The sequence below is a fragment of the Scyliorhinus canicula genome, chromosome 2 (assembly GCF_902713615.1).
Source record: "Scyliorhinus canicula chromosome 2, sScyCan1.1, whole genome shotgun sequence".
In the NCBI taxonomy this organism is placed as follows: Eukaryota; Metazoa; Chordata; class Chondrichthyes; order Carcharhiniformes; family Scyliorhinidae; genus Scyliorhinus; species Scyliorhinus canicula.
The window spans coordinates 175,509,131-175,528,540 of record NC_052147.1 but is presented as its reverse complement, the minus strand read 5'-3'; the positions used below and the strand labels follow the sequence as shown (position 1 = coordinate 175,528,540).

Sequence of the window (19,410 nt, the reverse complement as noted above, 5' to 3'; positions counted from 1 at the left end):
GAGGATGAGTAGGTTTTTCGGGGGTGAGGACAGGTGTGCTAGGTGCTCGGGGAGCCCAGCGAACCACGCCCATATGTTTTGGGCGTGCCCAGCGCGGAGGGAGTTTTGGAAGGGGGTAGCAAGGAAGGTTGGTGGGATCCAGGGTCAAGCCAGGATGGGGACTCGCAATTTTTGGGGTTGCAGTGGAGCCGGGAGTGCAGGAGGCGAAAGAGGCCGGTGTTTTGGCCTTTGCGTCCCTAGTAGCCCGGCGGAGGATCTTGCAATTTCCAAACAATGGCTCCTTCACTTAGATAAAGCAAAATAAACAAAGTTCAGTCCATTTTCTTTAGATTAGGAACAAATGCAGACATTTGAACTGAATTATTGCAAAAACTATTTTTGGTAACGTGAAGTTTACTTATACACTATACTGATCATAATTTAGTATAAAAATCATGCTGCATTGAAACTTACATCAAGAGGTTTGAGGATATGAAGGTGGATCAAGCACACGATCAGCTTTACTCGGATATCTATGGGCACCGTTTCTGGGATATGACAGTTGTAAGTAATATCTATAATCAGATAAAGCAGAGAAAACAATTGATTTGAATTCTCTTCTCCATTACATATTCATATCTTCTCCACACTCCATTTTACATTGCTTTCTCCCCATTTCCAATACCTGAGCAGCTTATTTTAGATCTAGGCCTCCGCTACAAAAAGAACAAATATATTCCCAGGCTATTAATAATGACCACCTGGCTCTTCACAATACCCATGGGTAACTCACCCTCTAGCCTTCTGCCACTTCCCGGCAGTACAGTTAAAATTGGAAACTTGCTACACCGGGAATTAAGACATGCTGATAAACTGTGCTTCAATTCATTGGCAAACCATCATACTTACCACTGTTTATATTTCCATGGCTTAATGTCTGCCCCTTTGACTCCCCATTATTGTATTCCTCCCCTCCATTATGTAAACATTTGCAGGCTGTTTCTACATTAAAGACACCATACAAATAGAGGTTGACGCTTAACTTTCAGACTATTTTTGCCTGGCTCGCCAAGACACATAAGTGCACTATTATTTTAGAAATTCAAGAAGTGTCTGAATTTCCATGCATTTCATTTCTGATTTCACATTAGCTGTTGTAAATACAGAGTTATTGGGCGGCATGTGGCACACTGGTGAGCAGTGGGACTGCGGTGCTTAGGACCTGGGTTCGAATCCCAGCCGTCGGTCACTGTCCGTGTGGAGTTTGCACATTCTCTCCATGTCTGCATGATTTCACCCCCACAACCCAAAAAAGTGCAGGTTAGGTGGATTGGCCACGCTAAATTGCACCTTAATTGAAGAAAAAATAATTGGGTACTCTAAATTTATTTTTAAAAAGTAAATACAGAGTTATAAATGTTACCAGATTTTTTTACATTTTCCGTACAAGTAAAACAGAATAACTTTGTGTTAATAAATTCACAATAGGACTTCCGGTGGCGTAATAGAGCCTGGCAAAAAAAAACAATTTATCTATATCTCTACTAGAAAACGCATACAATTTTACATAAGAAACAGCTGCGCTCAAATTTGTGTCTTTTATAGAAATGGCCTGTATGCAAAAGATAATACTACAATGCATCAAAGTACATCAACCTATGGTCTTTGTAAGGGAGATTGCTTATTTGTGCTAAATTGGGACAATTCTATGCTGTTAATCCCATGTTCATTAATAATAGGGAGACTTGGAATTCATTCCTTGTAGGACACTTACAGTCAGCAGAAAGAGGAGATAGACATCCCAGAGTTAGATATAAACAAGATCGCTGTGTTGAAAGATCAGTGGCAAATGCACTGCATCATTTAACAGCAATTTACATTTATATAGTGCCTTTAACATAACAAAAATCCCAAGTTGGGACACAGGAGCTTTATAAAATGTAATATGACACCGAGCCACATCAAGAAATATTAGGGTTGATTACCGAAAGCTACGTCAAAGAGTTGAGTTTAAAAGTGTGCCTTAAACGAGGAAAGGTGCAGGAAGCAAATTCCATCTGAAGGATATAGCCACCAATGGTTGAGGAAGTAAAATCAAAATACTCAAAAGAGGCCAGAATTAAATGAACACAGGAACTTGGGACGGTTGTTGGGCTGGAGAAGACTGAAGCGACAGGGAGAGATAAAGCCAGGGATTGAGTTGAAAACAAAACAAAATTTTTTTAATTAAAATGGTGCTTGACCAGTAGCCAATTTAGGCCAGCGAGCACTAGAGTGAGGCGTTAGCAGGACTGTCCTCTCCAAGAAGGGGATGAAGTTTGGAGTGTTGTATCCGGCCTGCCTCCGAGTGACTTTTCAGAATCGTGAATACTATATTCGTACGCCAGAGGAGGCGACAAAGTTTTTGAGGGCCAATGGACTGGCAGGAGGAGGACATTGAACCTCTGAGGAGGTGGTGTTTTCTTTTGATTGTTTTTGGAGAGCTTTTCTCCTTTGAAATAGTTTGCTGTGTTTGGTGGTGGGGTGCTTGGGGAGCATCGAGGGCGAGTGCACCTTTTTCTGTTTCTTTGTTTCTTGGGGGGTGTGGACGGAGGGAGGGGAATCAGTGGGGGTAGGAGGTTTGTAGGCCTTGGGCGGGGCTACCATGCTAGTTGGACGGACTAATTAACGGGAGCTCAGTGGGGGGTAGTCAGGAGGTAGGCACTTTGTTGGCAGCGCCTTTGCCATTCTCACCGCCTAGATACTCCGTGAGTCTAGTGGTGGTGTTAGCCTGAAGGTATGGGGGCAGTGGAGGCAGCATTTGAGACTGGAGGGTGCCTTGGTGTGGGCACCAATCTGTGATAATCATAGGTTTCCACCGGAGGAGCTGGATGCAAGGTTTCGGGGGTGGCGGCAGGCAGGGACTGAGCGATTTGTGGACCTGTCCGTTGGGGGGCAGCTTTGCGAAATTTGGGGACCTGAAGGAAGAGTATGAGCTGCTCAGGGAGAATGATTTTATGTACTTGCAGGTCCGGGGCTTTCTGAGGAGGAAGGTGTCCTCCTTTCCCGGGCTGCCACCCATGGGGCTGCAAGATAAGGTGTTGACAAGGGAGGGGTTAAGGAAGGGGAAGGTATTCAAGGTCTACAAGGAGCTGATGGGACTGTTGAAGGCCAGGCCTGGGAGGAGACCCTGCAGAGGGTGAATGTATCCACGTTGTGTGCAAGGCTCAGTCTTATTCCGGTTAAAGTAGTTCACAGGGCGCATATGACGGTGGCAAGGATCAGTGGGTCCTTTGAGGCAGTAGAGGATAGGCGTGAGCAGTGCACAGGGAGGCCCGCAAATCATGTCCACATGTTTAGGGCATGTCCGAAACTGAAGGGGTTCGGGCAGGGGTTTGCAGGCGTACTGTCAGAGATATTGGGGGTGAAGGTGGCCCCGTGTCCAGAGGTAGCGATATTCGGGGTGTCCGAAGACCAGGAGTCCAGGGGTTGAGAGATCGACGTCTTGGCCTTTGCCTCCTTGATAGTCCGGAGACGGATTTTGCTAGGTGGAGGGACTCAGAGCCTCCGAATGTGGGAGGTGTAAGTGAGTGACCTGGCGGAATTCCTGAGGTAGGAGAGAATCAGATTCGCCTTGAGGGGCTCGGTTGATGGGATTGTTCGGTGGTGGAAGCCGTTCATTGATTTCTTCAAGGAGGATTGAAGTGTCAGCAGTGGAGGAGGGGGTGCGAAGGGGTTAAAAAGCAGGAAAGCAGGACGGGAGAGGGGGTAAGGCAGGATGGAGTGAGTGTTGGTTGTTATGTTGTACAATTTCACTTCTGTTTTTATTTGGTTTATTTGTTTATACAAATACCTGAATAAAATATATATTTTTTAGACTTAATGGTGGCTTGAATATATGGTTGAAATATGATATTAAGAGTGGAATTTTATCATTTTTTGCCGAAGTGTCAGCTCAGGTGGGAAAGGCAATACGTAGCCCACCAGCTCCAATGCCGGCTTTCCCCGCCACATTTTTTAACACTCCAGCAAAAGAAAAATCAATGAGGCAGGTCCCACGATGTCACACTGAATGAACCTGCCCTGCCAGCAACATCGGCTTTCAAGAGATTGAGACGATGTTGTTAAAAAATGCCTCAATCCAAATAAAAAAAAATTTCAAGGATGCCTCACCGCCAATCCGCTCCTGCTCGCCCTGATATGACCATCTCCTTGTGCCTGCACATACCAGTGCACCCCTGCTGGGGACCGATCGCCAGGTCCCTGTTTGGCAAAAGCTGTTGTAAATCCCGTGATGGGAGGCCCTAGCGGGAAAGTCCACTAATAGTATGTAAATGTATGGTAATGGTGTTGCCAACTTTTCGCCCGGGGGGGGGGGGGGGACCACCCCATTACATCATTGGTGGGGAGAGAACAAATGAACGGGAAATCCCACCAGCGTAAAACCTTTTGGGGACTCCTGTTGGAATCTCCATCCCCCCTATCTTTCCCGCCCACTGAAAAGGGGGTGGAGATTTCTGTCCCAAGATTGTGAACAGGCAGAGGAAGTGGGGTCCGGGACGTGGGCGGAGGCCTTGCGAAGGGTGGGGAGGGGGGGTGAATCACGTCCACATGTTCTGGGCACATCCAAGACTGAGTGGGTTCTGGCAGGGCTTTGCAGATGTGATGTCCGAGGTGTTGGGTGTGGCAGTGGTTCCAAGTCCACAGGTGGCGATATTTGGGGTGTCGGAAGTCCCGGGAGTCCAGGGGGTGAGAGAGGCCGACGTCTTGGCCTTTGCCTCCTTGATAGCTCGGAGAGTGGTTTTGCTAGGGAAGCGGGATCAGAGCCGTCAAAAGCAGAGTGTGGGAGAGAGACCAGGCAGAATTCCTGAGGCTGGTGAAGTTCACGTTCGCTCTGCGAGGGTCGGCAGAGGGGTTCACCCCGAGGTGGAAACCATTCATCGATTTCTTTAAGGAGGATTGAGGGGTCGGCGGGCGGGTTGTTGCGGTTGCTTATTGAGTTGACGTGTCGTTCTTCTGATAATTTGTGTATGTATATGAAAATGCCTTGAATAAAAATATTTTTAAAAAAGATTGTTAACAGAGCGGCTTAGTCTCAGACTGATGCTAAAGAACAGAGTTTGCAGTGGGGACTGAAAACAATGGCTTCAGTCTCCCTAGGACTTAATTTAGTACACAAGCACTTTTATCTAAGAGCTTGTAATCTTCTTCAATCAATCAATCAAGTCGTTTACAGTGCAAGACACTTTTACCTTCTGCAGTTTCCTCTGAAAGATCTTGTTTTGCGGGAACCTTTTCAACCACAACTTCAGTGAACTTAGTTATAATCTGTAACTCAAATTGAAAATTAGAACAATTCAATGTAAAATAAATAAAATTTCATAAAAGGAGAGGTAACATCAACAATTTGAGTTTATCCATATATAGCGACACAACAGCACAGTGGTTAGCACTGTTGCTTCACAGCACCAGGGACCCGGGTTCGATACCCAGCTTGGGTCACTGTCTGTGGAGTTTGCACATTCTCCTTGTATCTGCGTGGGTTTCCTCCGGGTGCTCCGGTTTCCTCCCACAAGTCCTGAAAGACGTGCTTGTTAGGTGAATTGGGCATTCTGAATTCTCCCTCTGTGTACCCGAACAGGCGCCGTATAGTGGCAACTAGGGGCTTTATTGCAGTGTTAATATAGGCCTACTTGTGACACTAATAAAGATCATACTCATGATGTTCAAGAACTTGTCAGCAGCAATACAAAGGAGAACAGATAGACACAGAAGGGTTAATTTATTTTCTTTCAGAAAAGAAGAGGAAAGAAACTGTTAGATCTTCAGCTGACATTTGCAAATGGAGAGAAATTTAAAAATAAAATTCCAAAAGGCAAAGAAATAATTGCTCAAAGTGTAGTTTTCATGCAAAATCAGGGGAGTGTGGAATACACAGTTAACTACAATCTGCAGGCTGGGACAAAACAAAGCTGGTGAAGATTCCCCAAGTAGGGTGGAGAAGGCCTTCGAGGGATTTGGAAATAAGAACAAGGATCTTAAATTTAATTTGATCAGATATAAGGAAACAGAGGTTCAGGGAAGATTTAGGCGACAGGAATCTAAGATCTGGTGTACAAGAAGTTCTAGGTTAACTGGAGTTTATGAAGGCTGCATCTGATGAAGTTGGCAAAAAGGGCACTGGAGAAATAAACCAACAAATTGAGGTTGTCAATGAAAACTTTCCGCAGCAGTGGGATTTAAGCATTGACAATGCGCTGAAGGTGATGGACTGGATGTGGGCTTGAAAGTTTAGGTCAGAGTAATGCAGAATCCAAAGGTTATATCCCACCAGGTTCACCTTGATGGATAGGTTTATGCAGCTGAATCAAAGGTATGTAGATACTGGTAAGTTTAAACACAATGACATCAGTTTACTCCATTGTTCAGGTGCAGAAATTGTGACTAAACCAAAGACGTGTTGTCATAGACAGGCAGCGGTGGCCGCAATTAAATATGGTGGAATATCAGACAATTCAAAATTGAGTTACAGTTTTAATCTAGGTAGAAGGTTAATTTAAACAAAATTTTGATTCCACCATGAGTGATGTCACAGACAAATGTAAAACGTTGGAGATCAGACAGCTCAAAAAACAACTATAAATCAAAACATCCATTTATGCAAACAAAGATATCTAATGTTAGATACATCCAGAGTATGCTGTTGATCAATGCATAGAAATCCACATGATCAGATTACAGAATTATGATATCTTGTCCTTCAATGACAACTTGAAATTGAGCTAATGTTGATCAATTAATTGAGATTCGGTATGGTTTCTCAAGATTTCAGTATGCAACAGGCTTTCGCTTGCAATGTCTCTTTCACATAAGAGCTTGACTTGACATACATAACATGAGGTTATGCAAGTTAGCTGAAAGGAATGGACGGCGCTTTTGTTGTTTATAACCACAAAATAGACTGAAATGCAATGCAAAATAAATTTTTATAATAATCTTTATTATCGCAGGTAGGCTGGCATCAACACTGTAATGAAGTTAATGTGAAAATCCCCTAGTCGCCACATTCCGGTGCCTGTTCGGGTACACTGAGGGAGAATTACAAATGTCCAAATTACGTCTTTTGGGACTTGTGGGAGGAAACCGGAGCACCCGGACGAAACCCATGCAGACACGGGAAGAATGTGCATATTCCGCACAGACAGTGAACCAAGCTGGGAATCAAACCTGGGACCCTGCCTCTGTGAAGCAACAGTGCTAACCACAGTTGCAATTTGATGTAAAGACTCTCCTTGAGCACTTTGGCAACCAAGCAAATTGGGTGGGTTGAAATAAAAGAAAAATAATTTCAGTTTTGACTTTTCGACTTAATTTTATTTATCTCGCCAAAGAGTACTAAAATTACAGAAGTGACTCCATATTTTCACCTTTTTTTTAACAGCTACCTTAAGCACTAGTAGTTTATTTGGTATCTGACCTATACTGGCATGGAGTAATGTAGATGGAGTGGATTATAGAGCACAGGGAAAGCACTACTTCATCCATCTATTCCTTTGCTCACACAATGCTTACCTCCAGTGTTTTTTCATACTGTTTGCTTGACAGGTACAATTCAGCTGCCATGTTAACATCCTCAGCAGAAACCAGGCTTTGATGTTTGCTGAGAGCCTCTTCCATCACACCAATAGCTGATGTAATATCATTGGTTTCATAATAGCTCCTGAAAAAAACCAAAATATTTTCTGGTTTTATTTACAAATTAAAAACCTCGGGCAGGATTTTCCAGTCACGCACACCCTGGCACCAGAAACTCCTGCCAAGGTCAATGGACCTTTAAATGGTCCGTCAAATTTTCCATCCTGCCAGCAACAATTCCCGCAGCGAATGGGACGGAAAATCTACCGCCTAGTTCCTAAAGCTCTTAAAATAAAAAAATGTTGTCAAACGTTCCCTTCAACTCCAATAAGAAGGGTGCATGACATGATTGTGATAGGGTCACGACTCAGATTATTTTCAATTGAAGTTGATTCCTGACAGTAAACTGTAAAGTGGTTATAAGACGATAAATTAATATTACTGCAAGAATTCCTTTTTTTAATTTGCTGCTTCCCAGCCAAATACAGGTTAAGTGCAGGTCAGCAGCTGATGAGGGTGCCAGTCTCAAAGACCACTGAAGAAAGGGTTAGAGGCCTGCCTCTAAGTTAAGTGATAAATGCAGCAGGTGTGTGTCGAAGCAGTGAAGGACAGATGCAGGTTCAGTAGTGTGGCAGCAGAAAAGAAACACCTGACAGGAAAAGAATGTACATGGTCAACAACAAATGAAGTAAGAGCAACATCATGCAGGAAACAAAGGAAGGATGGCAAGACAAAGAGCGTGGATGGGCATGGATGCAAACAGCAAGATAAGCAGTAACACCATGAAAAGGGAAAAGGTGCAAAGTCTGGACATACTTCTTTTGCCTATTGAGGAAAGGTGCCTGTATATGAATATATGCAGCTTTTAGTAAGTATGAATGAGCTTCATTGTGAGCCTGACTGATGAACTTAAATTGGTTGTTGTGCATTCTTAGTATACATTGCGCCAATTTTGAATTAAACAAAAGTATGGGGAAACAATAGCTCCCTAGTGCATTCACCATAACAATGCCTGAACCAATCAGAGCCGACTTGTCAACCAATCAGCAACTTTTAATCAAACAGTATAAATCGTTGATCCCTTTGAAATTTGGTATTCTTGCATCTGTCCTGATGAGTGCAAGACAAAAAACTTCAACAATGTTTTGTTTCAGCATTTTTCAAGTTCTGTATTACAGAGTAACTAATTGCAGCTTTGCAAACTTTACTCATGACCCGAGAACAAATGTTATATAAAACTACACCCCAACCATGGCCCCCACCAGCCCCCAAAGATAAGTAATCTAACAATATGGCTTCCGTGTACCTTGTAAAAGTACACAAAATGGGTAACCTGAAAATTAACTTGTTGACATTGATGTTAAGGTACAGATTGTAATGATTTTTTTTAAATTACAGGATAACACTAACTGTGACATACTCAACTATGATGCATGCCTGCACTTCTCTGTATAATATAATTTTTTTATGTATTTCATAAACAAGTGGATTTTGTGATGTTGCACATAAATTAAAACTTCTTTTAAAACCAAGTACATAAATAATTAGATAAGCAAAGTAGCAACAGTAGTATACTTTTGGCCAGACCAAGGCGGTTGCCTAAATAAAGGTATGTTACTCAGACGTCAGTTACATAACTGGGTGGTTATGATTCAGTTCAATCTTTACCTGGAAGGGGGGGGGGGGGGGGGGGGGGGGGGGGGGGGGGGGGGGGGGGGGGAGGAAGGAGAAGAATCTACCACGGCCATTAGTGGAATTCAAATTCAATTAATTAATAAATCTGGAACTGAAAAGTAGTCCAAGTATAATGATTACCATGAAACTATCATGGATTGTGGTTAAAAAAAACAATCTGATTCAATGATGCCTTTTTGGGAAGGAATTCTGCCATCCTTACCTGCTCTGGACCACATGGGAATCATAGAATCCCTACAGTGTAGAAGGAGCCATTCGGCTCACCGAGTCTGCACTAGCCATCTGAAAGAGCACCCTACCTCAGCCCACTCCCCCGCAACCTCACTTAAACTGCATATCTTTGGATACTAAGCGGCAATTTAGCATGTCCAATCCACCTAACCTACACATCTTGGACTGTGGGAGGAAACCGGAGTATCCGGAAGAAATCTACGCAGACACGAAGAGAATGTGCAATCTCCACACAGACAGTTACCCAAGGCTTGAATTGAATCCAGGTCCCTGGTGCTGTGAAGCAGCAATGCTAACCGCTGTGCACCCGATTAGCGACTCAAGACCCACAGCAACGTATAAGACACTTAACTGCACTCTGAAATGACCCAGCAAGTGACTCAGTTCAAGGGCTATTAGGGATGGGGATCAAATGTCGGCCTTGCCAGCAATGCTACATCTCATGAAAGAATAAAGAAATTGCATATCACGAAAACTAATGTTGACTTTTTTTCATATTTCATCTAAGTTTCCCATTGTCAAAAGTGCATTTACTTTTTCGCATGTGATTTTCCTAAATACAAGTAACATAGAATGATCAAAAAGCAAATCAGCTGGTATAATTCCCAAGAGTTTATTAAGCCAAGTATGGCAATACTGTACCAAAATTAAGTAGACAGATAGATCAATGTGTTTTTTGAAGAAACTAAAACCCATAAGGCTGTGAAACTTACTTTGCCATGTCTCTGGCCAGTTGCATGAAGTGCTCCCCATCAGTAGGTGGCAGAATGTTCAGGATGCGCCTATATCCATCCATAGCTAGCTTATGTTCACCCAATTGTTCATATAGGCTGCAACGCTCCCACAGATACCGGACATTTGTTGTGTCATATTTTATGGCTGCACATTAAAAACAAATCAGTTGTGTGCAATAAAAAAATTTTACAGTTTAAGATTACATTTGAAACGATTTTCCTTACGTCCATACACCTACAAATGCAAAATTCAGGAACAAATTCTGAAAAAAATTAGGAATTGTGTGGTATGAGTTCAGCTCAATTTTCTTCAACATTTCCCCACACAAGTTGTCCAACAATTTTTTAGCAGGCTTAAGAGTTCCAGAAATAATATTTACACAAACAACAGAAATGTTGCAGGACTTATTGAATATATCACAAAGACCTTTGGTCAAATTAGCAGAAATTAAATATATTCCTATCTCTGCCTTTAGATTGCTGTTCTAAAAGTTAACTGTCCTATCATGCAGCAATGAAGAGATCCTGGCTTTCATGCAATTTCATGTTTACAAGGACAGGTTTGCAGAATTCAAAAAGGTCACTCCTTGTGTAGCAATAATTCTGCTTCCAGAAATGAAAGCAGAGCAGTGGGTAGGCTTCAATTTTCTACATTTAATAAAAGCAAAGCATTTCAGAAGAGCTAGGATTATAAGTTTGATTGCTATTGGCCTTGGAGCTCAGGACCATAAACCTTGCAATTGAAGCAGGGGTCAGTAAACTGACTAATGATGCTGCATGAAGGATTTAGAAGTACATGGTTAGACACAAGTTAAAGATTGAATTTGTGGTATTCGGGACAAGGCCAGCAATCAAAAATAATTTGAATAGCCATGCACATTAGTATAATTTTTTTAATTTACTAATTTTGCCCCAATATCCAAAATTACTATCTTTAATATTCAAAGACTTATTATAAAAATAAAAAGGGCTAGTTTGAATGCTGGAAATTTAGTAAACTGTACACAGACACCTGTCACAAAAATGTACGGCATTTTACAACAGCCATAATAGATATTAGGCTTTACTCTGGCATATATGATGGTGGGTCCTCAAGGGGTCGAGTAAGATTAACTGCTTGGCACCTTTGCTTGAAAATTCATGCAAATCCTTCAGCCTCATCTCTTGCAGTCATTTGCTGAGTTCCAAATGGTTGAAGATAGGCATGTTCTTTCCTGAAGCCTCCTCCACCAATTAGTGACCTGGTTCTCCACCAGTATTCACAACTATATGTGGCACAGCCAGAGGTTCCCTCTGATCTGGTGACTATCTTGCTTTTTAACTCTACTGAAAGCATGCTGGCTTAGTTGCTAAGTAGACTGTGAAGCAGCTTTACTGGGACTGTACTTTGTCTGGTACTGCTTCAGGCACTTTATTCTACACCCCAGAATGAACCAGGGTTGGTCTCCTGGATTGATTATGATCGCAGATTAGAAGATGTGCTGGACCAAGTAGTTGCAAATTGTTGTGGTATATAATTTTGCTGCTAATGATGGACCTCAGAAATCGCCAGTTTTGGGCTGCTGCATCTTTCAGCTGTGCTGTTTAGGATGATGGTAGTGTCACACTGAAAGATGCTCTCACAGTGATGACAAGACCGTGCAGTTGTCACTTCTAACAACGTAGTCACGGACTAACCTCTGAAAGAGGTTAAGTGATTGAAAACACGACAAAGTAGGTTAATCACTTGTGTTGCTTCTCTCACTATCTGAACCAGGTTCAGGCTGGCAGCTATGACTTGCCCATCTTTGGCAAGACCTCATGGGTCCAAAGGCAAAGCAGAGGACAACCAAGCTTTTCCCACTTGAGTGTGCATCATTCTGCCCTCATCTTTGGCGGGTCTTTCCCAATATATGGAGTTAAGTCAGAGTTCGAACATGATCTCAACGAATAGCCGAATTGGTTCAAGGCTAAACGGCTTACTTGTGTTCTGAGCCCACTGATGTACCCAGCAATGGCAAAATAAAAATCTTTGAAATTGGGTGATAGATATAATTCTGTGTGTGTGACTATGCCAGACTGTTGATCAACTGTAAAGTAAGGCCATTCTCCCAATTGGGTACTGTGGTGGTGAAAAGGGGTTTCTGCAAAGTTGACTGGGACTACCTTAGCCCTATCCTGATAAATGAATGTCTAGGCCACGGAGAATAGGTCAACCAAATGTTGTACCTATTGTTTACTTGTGGCTTGTGATGACCCTGCAGAGAGCATTAATGAATCAACCATACAGTGCATGAGGACTAGCAAGTTCACTTTCCGAAAGGGGATTACTCAAGCAATTCTGTTTTTAGTTACAATCTGTTAACTTTTGTGGTTATTGTTTTGGTGCCAGCCCATAAATTACTCAATTTCTTGACTACAATTTATCATGATGGGATTTGAGTTGACAATCACTGGGTTGCTAATCTGGGACAAATATCCTGGGCTGAAGTAGCCATTGCTCCTAATTTCCATCGAAGACATAAACCTACAGTACCTTTTGAGTAACAGAAAATAGCCTGCTTGATATTGTCTTGTTCAAGGGACATTTCAGCCAATTTCACCCATTCCTCTGGGTCACTTGGATTAAGATGAGCTGCAATCAGTCCAAACTGCAATGATTTCTCCATGTCTCCTTGATCTTCATAAATCATTGCAAGAGTGGAAAAGGGTTCATAGGCAAGAGGAGCTATAAAAAAGAAAACAAAATAATGAAATATTGTATCAAAATAGAAAATGTTTTGATGAAGGTTACTCATCAACTTCCTTGCTCTTCAACTCTATGTCTCGGCTAATAAAGGCAAGTATATCATATGCTTTCTTAACCACTGTATCAGCCTGCTCTGCTACCTTAAGGGCCGGTGTACATGCACATCAATGTCCCTCTGAACCTCGGTGATTCCCAGTGTCCTGCCGATTACCATGTATTCCCTTGCCTTGTTTGTCCTGCCAAAGTGCATCACCTCACACTTATTTGAATTGAATTCCATTTGCCTCTGATCAGCCCATCTGACCAGCACGTCTATATCCATAGATTTCATAGATATCCTTCTCACTATTTACCACCCCACCAATTTTCATATCATTAGCAAATTTACTAATCAGACGGCATTGATTCATATCTAAATCATTTATATAAAGCACAAACAGCAAGGACCACAACACTTATCTCTACGGCACCCCACTGGACAGCATGGTAGCACACTAGGGCAGCACAGTAGCACAGTGGTTAGCACTGTTGCTTCACAGTGCCAGGGTCCCAGGTTCGATTCCCAGCTTGGGTCACTGCGCGGAGTCGGCACGTTCTCCCTGTGTCTGCGTGGGTTTCCTCCGGGTGCTCCGGTTTCCTCCATCCATAGGTGAATTGAATATTCTGAATTCTCCCTCTGTGTACCCGAACATCACCAGAATGTGGCGACTAGGGGCTTTTCACAGTAACTTCATTGCAGTGTTAATGTAAGCCTACTTGTGACAACAAAGATCATTATTACACAAGCTTCCAGTCAAAAACACCCCTCGACCATCACCCTCAGCTTCCTACCACTCAGCCAAATTTCCTTGGATCCCATGGCTTTTACCTTCACTATCAATCTCCCATGTGGAACCTTATAAAAAGCCTTTCTGACGTCCAAGTGGACTGTGTCAAATGCATTTCCTCTATCTATACACCTGGTCTCCACTTACCAAAATCATGTTGACTGTTCTTGATTAATCCCTGCCTCCCCAAATGCAGACTGGCCTATAGTTTCCTGGTTTATCCCTTCCTCCCTTCTTGAATAATGGGACCACATTGGCGATCCTCCAATCCTGCTGAGTGTCTAAACGAGCTGCCAGAGGCAGTAGTAGAGGTGGATACAATATTGTCTTTTACATAGAATTTACAGAGCAGAAGGAAGCCATTCGGCCTATCGAGTCTGTACCGGCCCTTGGAAATAGCACCCCACTTAAGCCCACGCCTCCACCCTATCCCCGCAACCCAGTAACCCCACCTAACATTTTTGGAGACTAAGGGAAATTTATCATGGCCAATCCACCTAACCTGCACATCTTTGGACTGGGGGAGGAAACCGGAGCACCCGGAGAAAACCCACGAACACACAGGGAGAATGTGCAGACTCCACACAGACAGTGACCCAAACCGGGAATCGAACCTGGGACCCTGGATCTTTGAAGCAACTGTGATAACCAATGTGCTACCGTGCTGCCCACGGTATTTTAAAATGCATTTAGACAGTTATATGGGAAAGATGGATATAGAGGGATATGGGCCAATTGCGGACAATTGGGACTAGCTTAGTGGTAAGAATTGGGTGGCATGAACAAGTTGGGTCGAAGGGCCTGTTTTCATGCTGTAAACCTCTATGACTCTATGACCTCTCCTTTTATAATAATAATCTTTATTGTCACAAGTAGGCTTACATTAACATTGCAATGAAGTTATTGTGAAAAGTCCCTTGTCGCCACATTCTGGCGCCTGTTCAGGTACAGAGGGAGAATTCAGAATGTCCAAATTACCTTAACAGCATGTCTTTCGGGACTTGTGGGAGGAAACCGGAGGAACCGGAGGAAACCCAGGCAGCCACAGGGAGAACGTGCAGACTTCATATGGATGATAAGGGCATAGTGTAGGTTAGATCGCCTTTCGTTTTTTTTTCCATGTCGGTGCAACATTGAGGGCCGAAGGGCCTGTACTGCGCTGTATCGTTCTATGTTCTATGTACTTCACACAGACAGTGACCAAAGCCAGGAATCGAACCTGAGACCCTGGCGTTGTGAAGCAACAGTGCTACCGACTGTGCTACAAGGAGTTGAAAATTATTGAAAGCACCCCTGCTATTTCCTCCCTTACCTCACTCAACAGCCTGGGATACATTTCATCTGGCCCTTGAGATCTGTCTACGTTTAAGCCTGCCAGACCACTCAGACCCTCCTCTCTGTCTTTAATTTAATTACAATACTTTTCCCTGATTTCTATCCCCACACCATTCCTCTCACGAGTGAACAGTCGTGTGACAGTACCTTTAAAAAATGGGTGTTTATAAATGAGTGTGTATATAAATATCTGTAGTGAGAGTACCTTTAAGAAATGAGTGTTTATTACTGTATTGATGTGAGAGAGTGGGTGGAGCTGGGCTGTCTGTCAGCTTTTTACTTTCGGCCCTGTACTCTCCCTATTTCCTTCTTACCTAAAAATGTCTGCTCCCATTCCACTCTGGCCAAATTATATATGATCGTATTAAAATCGGCCTTCCCAGTTCAGAACTTTGATCTCAGGCCCTTCCTTGTCCTTTTCCATAACAATCTTGAATCTAACGGAGTTATGATCACTGTCTGCAAAATGCTCCCTTCGCTCATATTTCAACCACTTGCCCAGCTTCATTACTGAAAATTAATTCCAGGACCACCCTGTCACTCGTAGGATCTTTTACGTACTGACTTAAAACGTTCTCCTGGATGCATTTTAAGAATTCAACTCCCTCTAAACCTTTCATACTATGGCTACCCCAGTTAATATTGGGAAAGTTGAGATCCTTCACCATCCGTCCCCTAATACTTTTACACTTCTCTGAAATTTGCCTACATATCTGCTCTTCTATTTCTCTCGGACTGTTTGGGGGCCTTTGGAACACACCCACCAATGTGATTGCTCCTTCTTGGTTTTTAAGTTCTACTCATATGGCCTCAGTTGAAGTGCCTTCCAAGATGCTGGGCAGCACGGTAGCATTGTGGATAGCACAATTGCTTCACTGCTCCAGGGTCCCAGGTTCGATTTCGGCTTGGGCCACTGTCTGTGCGGAGTCTGCACATCCTCCCCGTGTGTGCGTGGGTTTCCTCCGGGTGCTCCGGTTTCCTCCCACAGTCCAAAGATGTGCAGGTTAGGTGGATTGGCCATGATAAATTGCCCTTAGTGTCCAAAATTCCCCTTAGTGTTGGGTGGGGTTACTGGGTTATGGGGATAGGGTAGAGGTGTTGACCTCGGGTAGGGTGCTCTTTCCAAGAGCCGGTGCAGGCTCGATGGGCCGTATGGCCTCCTTCTGCACTGTAAATTCTATGATATGTCGTCCCTCCTTACTGCTGTAAATGATTCCCTGATCAAAATTGCGACACCTTCTCTTCTTTTAACTCCTTTCGTGTCTCACCTTAAATTAATCTTCATGATTACTGACCAAATCAAATTGACAGAGAAAGACTGAAAGATGAGTTTGTAGAATCCTTTGGCAACAGTTGCCTGGAGTAATATGTTGTGGAACCAACAATGGATGCAGCTATCTAGGATTGTACAATAAAATGAGGTCTTGTGGTGTAGTGGGTAACATCCCTGCCTCTGAGCCAAAAGCTCAAGTTCGAGTTCCACCCCAGGACTTAATAGCCAAAGAAGGTACATTCAAGACACTTCAAACAGGTTGAGTGTCACCCTGTAAATCCTTCCAAACACGGCAATGGTTGGTGGTATGAATGGGAGAGACTCCTGGTCAGCCACATTTGATATGCAGAGGCATCGCTCAAACAATAGGCCCCTGGTAACAGACTGTTCCAAGAATTATTAGCTATGGAAACAGACAAAGGTCTGCCTTAGTGCACCACTAGGTGCGGGAAGAATTAGAACTAGATTGTGTAATCCCATTATAAATGATCCAGTCAGAAAAATGGTCATAATACAATTGAATTCCATCTTAAGTTTGATTGTGATTAACTCCAAAATTGCGATAACCCCAAACAAGAATCTTAGGGCAGAACTTTACAGTAGCCCACCGATGGGTTTTCAGGCAGCAGATGGGCAACTTAAGGGTCACTTCCTGCATGGTTTCAACTTTGAGGCTGGTGGGAGTTCAAGACTAGGCGGGCGGGGGAAGCTCGGCAGCTCAAATGTTGAAAGGAAGGCATGGGCACCTCTATTAAGGGCCCTCTTTACACATGCCCCACTCCACCTTGAGACCTAGCACTTATCTGGTCCTAGCCTCTGAAGGCTGTTCCTAGACTCAGTCCTGGCCACTTCCGCCACTGCACTGCTGAGAATACTGAGCTGCCGGCCCAGTTGGGACTCTGCCTCAGTGATAGGTGGACGTCCTGCCTCTGACCAATGAACATTCCTCAGAGCATTAAAAGACTTTGGGGCTGCTGTGGTCAGCAGGAATACATTTCCCATCGACTCTTCATGTCACAGAATAGGAAATCCTGCATCCAAAAAATCCTGCCCTTAAACCTAAACAAAGCAAATATCATGGGTGGGATTCTCCGATGGCTGTCTCCAGAATCGGGAAATGCAATGGGGCAGAGAATAAGTGCTGACAAAGAAATCACGGTGGGCGCTGAATTCACGGCAAATTGCAATTCTCCGTCATCTCAACAGTGGCGTCTATACGTTCTAGAACGCATGTACAGTAAACACCGTTGGCATATCATTAGCGGGTCTGCTGGGGGCTTGGCTCCTGGGTGACAGGGGTTATCCACTGCGGTCGTGGCTAATGACGTGTATTCGGAGGCCACAGACGGCCACAGAGACCCGCTACAACGACGTGCATACAACAACCAGGAGCGTTATCGAGCGATGCCTCGGCATCCTGATGATGCAGTTCAGATGCCTGGGTCGCTCTGGAGGGGGCCTCCAGTATGACGCTGAGAGGGCGTCATTGTGGCAGCCTGCTGCTTCCTCCACAACATCGCGCAGCAGAGGGGTGATGTGTTGGAGGAGAAGGATGAAGGACAGGCCCCCTCTGACAAGGAGGATGTACAGGACATGGGGCACAGTCAGGCAAAGGACGCTGCACAATGTGTGCGCCAGGGCCAAAGTGCGCGGCATGCTCTGATCGCCCTGGGTTGAAACCATGCAGGCAGTGACCCTTAAGTTGCGGGGCTAGCCTCTTAACAGTCACTGAATCGGCCCAGGGGCGGCACCAGATTTGTTGTCATGGAAGTTCACGAATCCTGCCTCGCCGTCAATTGTCTGAGGAACGAAGAATCGAGCCGCATTGGTTTGGGAGTTGAACTGGATATGGCGGATGGGTAAATAGACTAAAAGGTATGGCAATAAATTATCAGTGGGAAACACAAGGAAATTATTCAAAATGTTCAACAAAAATACAGTCCATTGAAAACAAAAAGTCAACCGGAAACAGTTCAGTATAGTATTAGATTAAAAGAGGTTGAAGAATAGTAGTAAGCCTGAGGATTAAAAGAGTTTTAGAAGCCAGCAAATGGCAACCACAAAGTTAATTAAAAGGCAATAAAATAGAACACGTAAACTAGCCAGGAATATGAAAACTTTAACAAGTACATGGAAAAGTGAAATGTTAGCCACTTAGAGGCAGTGACAGGTGGAATTATCATGGGGCATGAGAAAATGGCAGAGACATTCAATAAATATTTTGTATCTGTCTTCAACAGAAGAAACAAATTACATACCAGAAAGAGAGAGTAACTAAGGAGCTAACAGGAGCGAGGAACTTAAGACAGTTCATATCACCAAACAGAAAGTAATGGAGAATCTTAAGAGACTAACATCTAAAAGAAAAGTCCCCAAGACCTGATGATCTACATTCCAGGGACTTAAAAGCGGAATCTGCAGACATAGTGGATGCAATGGTTATGATTTTCCACAGTTCCCTTGGTTCCAGAATAGTCCCAACAGATTGGAACTTAACAGATATAATGCTATTCAAGAAAGGAGAGAAAATCAAAATCAGGAAGTACAGACCAATTAGTCCGACAGCAGTCATCAGAAAAATGCTGCAAACTATGGAAACATAGCAACGTTGAAAATAGAAGCAGGAGGAGGCCCTTCGAGCCTGCTTTGCATTCATTATGGGCATGGCTGATCATCAAGTTCAATACCCTGATCCTGCCTTCTCCATATTACTTGATCCCTTTAGCCCCAAGATCTATATATAATTCCTTCTTGAAATTGCACAAGTTTTGGCCTCAACTACTTTCTGTTGTAGCAAATTCCATAGACTCACCACTCTCTGGGTGCAGAAATTTCTCCTCACCTCAGTCCTAAAAGGTTTACGCCTTATCCTCAAACTATGACCCCTAGTTCTGGACTACCCCACCATCAGGAACACTCTTTCTGGATCCACCCTATCTAATCCTGTTAGAATTTTTCAAGGTGACTTCTGGTTGCGGCGATGCGGAGCTAAGC

The 19,410-nt window shown here is 43.6% G+C and overlaps 1 protein-coding gene across 5 annotated transcripts in view; it reads right to left on the bottom strand.

Annotated features, from left to right (window-relative positions):
* gtf3c3 (general transcription factor IIIC, polypeptide 3) overlaps positions 1 to 19,410 on the bottom strand; it is an 88,884-nt gene that overhangs the window by 51,645 nt on the left and 17,829 nt on the right. For 4 of the 5 annotated variants that reach the window (XR_005459741.1, XR_005459742.1, XM_038789107.1 and 1 more), the window contains exons 5-9: positions 12,769 to 12,960; positions 10,233 to 10,398; positions 7,531 to 7,678; positions 5,211 to 5,292; positions 454 to 554 (exon numbers count right to left, since the gene is read on the bottom strand). Coding sequence is in view for 3 of the 5 variants with exons in the window: in XM_038789107.1 (XP_038645035.1) it covers positions 454 to 554; positions 5,211 to 5,292; positions 7,531 to 7,678; positions 10,233 to 10,398; positions 12,769 to 12,960 (689 nt within the window). In the remaining 2 variants the exon portion in view is untranslated. The remainder of the gene's footprint in view (positions 1 to 453; positions 555 to 5,210; positions 5,293 to 7,530; positions 7,679 to 10,232; positions 10,399 to 12,768; positions 12,961 to 19,410) is intronic. The other variant, XM_038789108.1, reaches the window with a different exon arrangement.